This window comes from Echiichthys vipera (assembly GCF_963691815.1).
Source record: "Echiichthys vipera genome assembly, chromosome: 11".
In the NCBI taxonomy this organism is placed as follows: domain Eukaryota; kingdom Metazoa; phylum Chordata; class Actinopteri; order Perciformes; family Trachinidae; genus Echiichthys; species Echiichthys vipera.
In genome coordinates this window covers 22,052,378-22,062,602 of record NC_139836.1, presented here as the reverse complement: position 1 = coordinate 22,062,602, position 10,225 = coordinate 22,052,378, and the positions used below count along the sequence as shown (strand labels likewise).

At 42.6% G+C, this 10,225-nt stretch overlaps 1 protein-coding gene across 1 annotated transcript; it reads left to right on the top strand.

Moving 5' to 3' along the window:
- Positions 1-2,029: 2,029 nt before the first annotated feature.
- ndnfl (neuron-derived neurotrophic factor, like) lies at positions 2,030-8,205 on the top strand (the record flags this gene model as incomplete). The annotated part of the gene is made up of 3 exons (XM_083923388.1): positions 2,030-2,208; positions 3,954-4,078; positions 6,758-8,205. 3 exons carry the CDS (start codon positions 2,030-2,032, stop codon positions 8,203-8,205), a joined length of 1,752 nt encoding a protein of 583 aa, XP_083779514.1.
- Positions 8,206-10,225: the final 2,020 nt, after the last annotated feature.

Genomic DNA, 10,225 nt, shown 5'->3' with positions numbered 1-10,225 from the left:
ACAGATCCTGCAGGGACCACCCCATGCCATTTAATCTGTCCCTGCCCAGAGATAACAGAAGGCAGATGGTCTTGCCAGAGCAAAGGGAGATAGAAGATAGCGAATACAATGTGCAGACAGAGCACACAGCACTCAACCTGTCCCTCTGAAACTGAGCCTGCATCAACTTCTAAATGAGGCGGATAAATGAAGTGAAAAGCAGGCGGAAAAAGAAGGGCAGAGCGGAAAAAAAAAAGACAAAGAGAGCAGGGTATCTTTAATTAAAGCCCAAACAGTGTCCAGAATAAATGCAGTCAGTTGACAGTCTGGGATAAACATAATGGAAAAAGGAAACTCATCTAAAAGAAGAAGAAGGAAAAAAAAAGAGCAGCGGGACCATCAAAGCCATGAGCTCCTGTGTTTAAAGGGGAGTGTGTATTTATTTATAGAGGGCGGTGGTTAAGTTCACTAAGCTCCCTCTCTCTCGAAGACCCAGCCATTTTGCCTTATGAAAATTCAATTGGCCATAATTTGCTGAGGAGACGTATGCATATTTTATCAGCGGGTGCGTTTTGAAGAAGCCCACCAAGCTTTTTTGTGTCTCCATTTCTACCAAGACTGAATGAGGGGGAGTGTGAGGTTGTGCAGCCGTCTGGTACTATGTGTCACATTAGAACCAATTCGACACGGGGACTAAAGTAAACACCAACCAGCTTCATGTGTCTGGCTAGAACACTGAAACTAATTCATCTCAACCTTGTTGCATGGCAATGTTTTTTTCCCCCCTCTGATTCCAACCCTCACTTTTCCAGTTGCACTTTCTCCTCTCTTCCTCTCTCCGTCGCTTTCCTTCTAATTACTCCAGGATCCAACAGCCTCCTCTTCTTGCTCTCCATTTCCTCAGCCTCCCCTTCCTCTCCTCCCTCCCTCCTATTTCAATCTTCCTCTCTTCCACTGCATATCTCTCAGTTAAAGCTTTATGGGTCGTTCACTCCCCTCTCTCTTTGCAAGGATAATGAGCAGGCGCCTCCGTGCGACTTTGTAGCTGTGCAACGGTTTGTGAGTTTGGATCTCTGTGCGTCCCAGGGCCTGAAAGACTCAGATGTACCTTCTGTAGCCGCCTCCGTGGTTCCACTGTGATTGTCATCTGATCTATAGGGCACAGCACTGACATAATACACCTTGTTAGAGGAAGGCGGGGAGTGTGTTTCTGAAGACTCAGTGACTTTGAACAAATGTGTTTTCTCCGGGGAACAAGAACATTGGGACCTGTAATCATCCTATCCAGTATCACTAAATCCCAACCACACACACAATCAAACACATATATAAATATACACAGGAGAGAAGACAGGAGAAAGAAAAACAATAATAGAGTAGGAAAGAAAGAGAACAAAAGACAGAAAAATCTGATACACACTCTTGTTAGGCGCTGCATTTCTGTACGCTGATTGGATCTGACAGCATCAGAGCACCTCCAGGTGTTGTTTGTGTACCTCTCTCCACATCAGTATGGCGTCACTTTCCTCCTGATAAAATGGCTGCTAATACCCGTGATGAAAGATATTTGAAGAACAGACTCATTTAAACTCCCCTGACTAAAAATAGAAATGTAGATGTAAAGGCATTGACTTCAGAGTGATATTAGCCACCCACTTCGCACTTTGAAAAGTAGTGCGATTTTTTTTTTAAAGTGGGTGTCAAGCTGGGCTATACAGACACATCCCAGAGTAATATACCATGGCAATTTCTATTCCACTGCATGAATAATTCTGTCTGAATAGGATAGGATGTTTCTTCATATCAATGAATCATCAGCCGCTACAGCTCTTTTAGTGTCTGTTTGAATGGTGCTGTAGAAATTTAAACTTAGCGGCTGATGATTCATTTGAGTACAGTACTTTGTGTTTGCGTGTGTGTGCGTTTCTGATCGGCTCTGATAGATGTTCCTGACCTTTTCCACCGTGCATTCTCAGAGCCCAGGAGACATCCAAGACGTGTTGACTGAGGAAAGTCAAAGAGTGAAAGAGATTGACAACAGGAACCGAAGATGGCACGCATGTCCCTGGCCTGGTGTCTCGGTGCAGCTTTGGCACTGTTTTGTGGCTCTTCGGGGCCCCAGGTGCACTCAGCCCTGGCACCTGAGAATGAGGTGCCACTTCGCCCAACTACATGGTTCCCAGAAGGGAAGATCACCTCTGTAACTCTCCCCAAAGGACGAACTCGCAGGTATGGCAACAGATTGGATGGGGGAAAGGTATGAAGCAATAGTTGGATAGTGCATTTCCAAGTATCAACTCCAGTGATTCTGGACTGGACAATTGTGTTGCAGCTCAGCTAATTTAACAAAATAAGAAAGTTTTATTTTATTTTAGGATTTGGTTAAAGTCTTTCAAATTTGTACTATTTATTTTACCTTTACTACTAAGTGAATTCATTACGTATTAGTACCAAAACAAACTTAAAGCGATAAAATTAATGAAACTTTATTGTGCAGCTGGTAAAGGTGGGTCTTATTTTTATTACTTTATATACTGTCAGGCAGCTTGTGAATTTCCCCTGGATCAATAGGTCTTATTAATATAGTCCTATGATACATTTTATATTATTTATCGTAATCTGTAAAGTAAGTAAGTGAAGTTATCAAATAAAAAGTAAAAAGTACAATATTTCCCATGAAATGTGGTGAAGCAGAACTATAAATGTAGCAAAGAAAATAGAAAGTACCTCAAAATTGTATTTTAGTACAGCACTTAAATTTGTAAATTTGTAAATTTGCTTTACACCACTGGCTGTGACAGTAAAGATGTTTTAATACCCACACCAAATGACTCCTTAACAGTAAAAAAGTGAAGCTTTTTTCCTCTTTTGCAGTTCATTGTTGAAGCATGAATAAATCTTGTGGCCTGCTCATCAGATTTGCTCTTGTTTCCACTTCAATAACAAGTCAGAAGCCATCCACCAAGCACCTTTTTAGAGACGGGCTGATTCCAGCACCACTGTAGCGAGAGCGAGAGGAAGTGGAGCCCATTTGGCCTGGACCCGACACAACAGTGCCAGTGCTTGCTTTCTGAAACTGGGAGCTGAAAATTGTGAAATGCATCTCCCTGTGTGCTGCAGTCTGTCCACCGGTGCAGTCATGCAGAACTGCACGGCAAATAATGGAGAGAAAACCCTGATTCAGAAATTAATCACTCTATTAAATAAGCCACAAAGCGCCCTTGAGAATGACAGTGTTACACATCTGTTTGGAAACCACCGCCATCTGCACAGAATCATGAATAATGATGTTTGTAAGGACGGAGAACAAATATTTGTTGCTTAAATTTCTTGAAGGGTAACAAGCTGTGGATCAATTACATGTTACATAACTGTTAGGGTTTAATAGAGACACATCTTTTATTCAGGCATCCTTGTGGAAGTGAACAGTCCAACAATGACTTTTGAGTGAACAACATGATTGTTTGAATTAAATTAAGACCAGACCCCCAGTGTGAATGTTAAATGCCCTTTAACTGCCAGCTAAAAATGCAAATCTTTAATCCAACACTGTCCTAAACACATCTGATCACAATAAGATAGATAGTTGTTTCTATTCTAAGCACGATCCCAGATAGTTTCAGCAAACAGGCAGATATCCATCTGAAACTGTCAATGCAGCTTTATCGTCTGATTCCCGGGTCACCTTTTCTGATCTGCTATCAAATGACTGATCAGCATGTAGGCAAATGAAAAGACAGCGACCCGCAACAGTGAAATGTTTAAGCCTACGGAAAGAAAATTATAACCAGCCCACCGTATCTGCGAATCACCCGGCAAAATGAAAGAATGTTGCACAGTTTGCACCGGGAGATATCTTGTCTTCTCATCCATCACCTTGCAGTTGAATTGAAACAGGATGTTATCTTTTTTACATTCCGTGTGATGAACAAAACACCTTCATTTTTGCGTTTTTCGTTGGTGTTTCTTCCCAGGCTATACTTCACACTGAAGAAGAAGTCTCCGGCGTTGTCAGTGACTGTCAGCCCCTGTGACCTCCCCATTGAATGGAGCCTGGCAGCCCGCAACCTGAAGGACAAACCCCTCAAGAGCCTGCAGTGTGAGTGAACAGTAAGACCACAGCCTGCACCACCAGACACCCACTTTACCCTGAAGATCATCACTGCATCTGGTTAAGCCAAGACGATCAATCTGATACTATCATCACTACATGACAGATGGGGATTTCGTAGAGGGCATAGACTCTAATCTTTGTTTGTTGTAGAAGAGAGTTTACTTTTTTCAGAAAATCAGAAGCTGTAGTACAGCAGTGAGAATGATCAGACTATTAGAAGTCATAAAAGGTAGAATATGGTTTTTGCATTGCTTATTTGTCTTTTGTTTGCATCCTGAAGGTCATAGCTTAAATTTACCACTACTGTTATCATATTGAGAGACCAATAAACTGCTTCCCTTCGACCAATCATATCACAACTGAGGCTTTTTTATTTTCAAAAGGAATTATCTCCAAATTTCTCTGTTGCAAATTCTCAGGTAGACAAAACAGATTTTCTACATCTTCTTATCAGCACATTTTACCCATTTGTTTAAGTTCGAAGCACACCCACTATCTCTGATAGGGACAGTGTGATCATATGGTTGTTATATTGCTGTAAATCTTATGCTTTGAATTTGGTTTTGAAAGTCTCCAAAAAGTCACACATCAACCAAAAGGCACTGCCAACTGATTCAAACAATGGATAAACAATAAAAACAAAGAAATTAGCTCAATATTTTGTGCTTTGTAAACCAAACAAATCCAAATAATTTGTGAGATTAAAACACATTATAGAGCAGCAGAATTACAAAATGGCTTAAAACTAGTTAAAATTAGGGCTCAAAGTAAATCGAAGTAATCACATTTCTAACCTTATAAGATGCAGATTTCTGTAAAAGAAAATATACCACAGAGTGTTCCGTTAACACTTCTCCAGGTTAACTAAACAAGCTTCTCTACATGGTAAAATAACATTATGAAGTTATAAAATGACACATGAATCATTCAGACCCTTGTGGGTCCCCATCGCTTGCCTGAATAATTCACTTTGATTCTGTAACATTGGGTCTCATTTGAGGAGCGATTTCTCATCTCGAAAAGCGATGAACAGTGAAGACAAGTGGTGGCTGTGGTTTTTTTTGGGGTGGGGGTTGCCAGTTGCGTCATTCAAGTGAAGAGTGTGCACTTCATAATAACAACACTTGAGGTATGAATGAAACGACTGGCAACCATTTTTGAAGTGGCAATTGACATTATGTTTATGTATTTGTTTGTGTTTATTGGGTTTTCTTTATATCAGTCACCGTGCAGCTTCTGTGCGCTCTGTTGTTCTTGTTTTAAGTCATTTGCAGTGCTTCATGTGTCCTGCAACCCACAGAATACATTTAAAAGTGAAATACGGTGTATAACTGTGCCATACCAGGAAAGAAAGAGAGGGAGAGAGAGAGAGAGAGAGAGAGAGAGAGAGAGAGAGAGAGAGAGAGAGAGAGAGAAACTCTATATTTATGGGCTTTATCTTTTCCATTATAAGGTGAGAAGCAGAGTACAGAGAGAAGGCATGCCACTCTCATAGCACAGAGTAGAAGATCAGTTGGCATGAAATCTAATGTTTCTGTCACGTGATGTGACGGTATGATCAGGCACTGAAAGAGGCTCAGGACCGGCTTAATATACAGAATGGCAGGTGATCAATGCTAACAAGGATCACCTGTCAGGAAAACAAACTCAGAACCAGAGAAACAGAAAAGGGGAGCACATACAGAAAACACAGACAGAGGGATACAAAAACAACGACTAAAAAGGAGAGGGAGACTGTCCTGATCCAATCACCACAGTTTCTTTTGGAAATTCGTTATAGTAAAAAAATAAATTACATCAGAGATCAACATGATCACACAACCAGGAGTGTTACTAGGGGTTATCTAGTTAAACAAAACCTAGAGCAGATGCAGTGTTAACATCTGTAATGTATAGCGTCATCACAATGTGGAACAAGTTACCGACAACGATAATTAAAGCAGACAAGTTTTAACAGACTACAAGAAAACTCATTAACAATAACCCCAACGTTATTAAGGGTGGGAAGCAATTCAGTGTGTTGTGATGTTTAGTAATTAACTTTTATTTGTCTTTAACATACTGAAGCTTTGTCTTTGTGTTATGTGTTTTGTTGTGGGGATCCAAATAAAGAATGAATGAATTAAGATTGAATCGAATCGAATGAATTACACAATAACAATACTTTCGTCCGCTTAATTCTACACTGTTGTTGCAATTCATTTTGTTTCTAAGGTTCAACTACTGGATGCAATATGTCTCCTAATTCATTCAGTGCGTTTACATGCAACTTTAAAACCTGATTATATTCGGGTTAAGGGCATACTCCGGTTTCTACAAAACCATGTAAACACTGTATCCCTGGTAAAATGAGAGTTCTCATACTCCGGTTTACAGACCTAGAGAACTCCTTCAGTTCCTTGATTATTCATGCATGTAAACAGCATTTCCAGATTACTGTCAGATTTCTCGTCTGCGCATGATCCCCACTCCGCAGCAGTGGCCTTTGACCATGAAATTGAATAAACCAGGAAGCAACGTGAACAAAAGTCCATTCTCACTCTACTGTATATGCCACGCCTGTGAAGTATAGTCCAACATCGAAGTGAAATTAAAGTAAGCCCAACACATTGATCAAATATATGTGTATAACTATGTTTTCATATTCTTTTTCTTTCCTTACAGGGAGCACCAAAAAGAGCACGCCCGAGGTGTGGTGGCGAGGTCCTGGGATCGAGGAGAAAATGCACAGCTTCACAGGCAATGCAGTTGACACCTACAAGGGTCCGTCCCATCCCAAAGCTTCCATCTACATCCTGAGGCTGCGCTCCAAACAGCAGAACACCAGAGCGACAGTGTACCTCCATGAAGGCCTGGGTCCCTCAGGTGCCTTCCCTGTGCTCCCAGCTGACCCTCGGGTTCACACATTAGGTGTAGGCATGACCAGTGTCACCCTCAGCTGGGCGCCCAGTGCCTCCATAACAAGGCTCCCACAGACGCAGAAAAGCTATGATTACTGTGTCCTTGTCAACTCTCAGCAAAACTACCCCAGCCTTTGTGCTGCACGGGAGAGCCTGGGGAAAAAGAAAGACCAGAAACAAGAAAAGAAGGAGAGGGGGAGGGTGACAGTGTGGCCGATTTTGAAAGAGTGGTGGTGGCAGCAGTGGGACTCTTATCCTGAACCCCAAAGTCCACCTCCCTCCCTCACTGATGAGTATGCAGATCTCCAATGTGTGTGTCAGGGGACGGAGAGTGTTTGCACCGTCTCCGAGCTTCTTCCTGAAACCAAGTATTACTTTGACGTCTTTGTGATCGACAGGCTGAATGGGACCAGCATGGCGTACAAGGGGGCATTTGCTCGAACGCATGAGGAGGCTCGGCCGGCGATCATCACTCTGAGAGAAGGGGAGCTACGGTGGGTGACCTTTCGCGATAGAGGCTCCAACTCAGAGCAGTTCTTCAGTTTCCGTCCTCGGGGCTGGCAGCAGAGTGGCCTCCTCACCTTGCAGAGCTGCGGTGGAGGTGAAAAGGTCAAGGTCACCGTGTCCAGTAAAGGTCAGGTTTTAACCTCCCAGTCTTTGGGTGAGGATTTAGTGCACATTTGGCTCCAGGGTAGTCCGTCCTATCTCATCCACTTAGAGAGAGAAGGAACTACCGCAGGCCAGACCTCTGCTGCAACAAACCCCGCTCTACCAGGAGGTCTGATGGCTTCAGTCAAAATGCAGACCTCCTCAGCCTACCATCGCAGAGGGGTCCCATCTCTGCCCTCCACCTTGCAGATAAAATCCTTCAACCGGTTGCGTGGATGCAACAGTGTCACCCTGGCGTGGATGGGCACTGAGGAAAGAAGCCTGTACTGCGTTTACCGCAGAATGCTCGGAGACCATGAGGCAGAGGCAGGGGGATCATCAGCTCTAACTGCGCCCTGTCTGGGGCCAGAGTCCCGCTCTGACACCGAGAGGGTTCTCTGCAAGTATTTCCAGGAGCTGAATCCTCGGCGGGCCGTCACTACAGCTGTGATCGGGGGCCTGGAGCCAGGGATGGCCTATGTGTTTGATGTCTATCTAATGAGACGCTGGGGGATCCCTATCAAGTACGCCAGCAAGATGGTAAAGACCAGAAAGGAATGCTGAGTTGCCGCCCCCTACAGGAGGTTTTTAGACTGTCCCACTTTAGGGGAAAAAGCGTCGGCCATGGACATGCTGTAAAAGACTGACCATGAGAACGAAGCCATTTGACTGTTGTGGAGAGACTGTTACCATAACAAGGAATCATTCCCCCTGGAGGAGCAATGGTTCTATTCAAAAGTCTACTTGCACCAACCATGCAAGTGAGTGGAAAGCATATGAGAAGGATCTGCACACCAGCAAAAGTTCATAACATTTACAATACAACTCTTGTGCTTTTGTCATTTTGTTTTTCATTGTTGAACATGATAATGATGTGCCAGTTGTCCAAGTGCTTATTTTGTGTCGGAATACAAAGGACAGATGAGGTTTGTGATGACAGAGTGTCAGTACAAAAACAACAATAAAGACTGTGCCAAATATGCAACAGAAACAGATGGGGCAATAATTGGATAACATCTGAGAAAGGGGGTGGGGGTGGGGGGTTGCAGTGTATATCTCCAGTGCTGCATATTGTACAGGCTTATAAACACAGATGGGTGCAATCTACAGATGCTTAGTTCAAAGTCTGTGTATCTTTGTGTTCTGCTTTCGCATGAAACAGTGAAAAAATACTTAGTGACTTGCCTCATTGTCTTTGATGTATTCTTGTGCTGCTTAAAAAGCACCAATAAATACTAGGGTATCTCTACGTTCTTGCCTGAGTGATGGACTGTCTAATCATAATTTCTTACTCACAAACTGTTTGCGAATAGCTTCCACTTTTACTGTAATAGATGTTGAGTTGTGCAGCTCAGTGTGCAGTACTAATTTCACTCTCTCACCTTCAACCGCTTATACGGGGTCGGGTCGCGGGGGCAGCAGCTCTAGTAGGGGACCCCAAACTTCCCTTTCCCGGGCCACAACCAGCTCTAACTGGGGGATCCCAAGGCGTTCCCAGGCCAGTGTGGAGATATAACCTCTTCATCTAGTCCTGGGTCTTCCCAGAGGCCTCCTCCCAGCTGGACGTACCTGGGACACCTCCCAATTCGCTTCTATTCCCTTACTAGATGACAGAACCACCTCAACTGGCTCCTTTCAACGCAAAGGAGTAGCAGCTCTACTCCGAGTTCCTCAAAGATGGCCGAACTCACCTTATCTCTAAGGGAGACTCCAGCCACCCTCCTGAGAAAACCCATTTCGGCCGCTTGAACCCGCCATATTAATTTGTGACATTTAATTCCAGGGACATTAAACATGTATATTATGATAAATTGAGTTGCTTTGGAAAAAGGTTAAAATATTTCATGGAAACCTAAACTTACTATTTATAGCTTACATAATAACACCCTTAAGGTTGCATTAAACAGTTCAAATATTACCTCAAAGATCCTTGAACTAATCTGGCGGTCTAATGGGGATACTCTAAGTAAGTAAAGTGCCAGTAAAAAGCCATGAGACTCATTGAAATGTAAGGTGTTAAAATATCTTCAGTAAAGTCAGTTAATTCTTAGTTTAGTAGCATTAATGTAACAAAAGTGTGAGTTTAGAATGTAAAGAGTCTGGATTAAGTTTAAAATAAATTAAATTCATAACCAGAAGTGGGATTAGCAGAGTCTAGAGGCATGCTTATATTTATGCCTGGCTTTGTTTAACATCTGACACACCTATAACCTATAACACTATGAAACTAACAACATAGGCTATACAGTATAACATAGGCATTGGCAGCACAGTGAAGACAGCAAATATTTACAAATAAATAATATTTAAAAGAAGAAAGGTAAAAGTGAAAATGATTAATTAATATAACTGATAATTATAGTATTTAATTAATGCATCTGTTGTACAGTAGGCCTAATGCTTTTAAAAGAAGATTAGGAAGGAAACAAATCACAACTCGTCTCACTACAGTCAGACGAATTAGATCATGTGAACCAATAAGAGCGCGTCCGTGCTTGATACGTGAGCGCGTCCGTGCTTGTACGTAAGCACGTACTTTTACGTAACGGGTGACAGGCCAGCGCGCCAAATTGATATCGCCGGA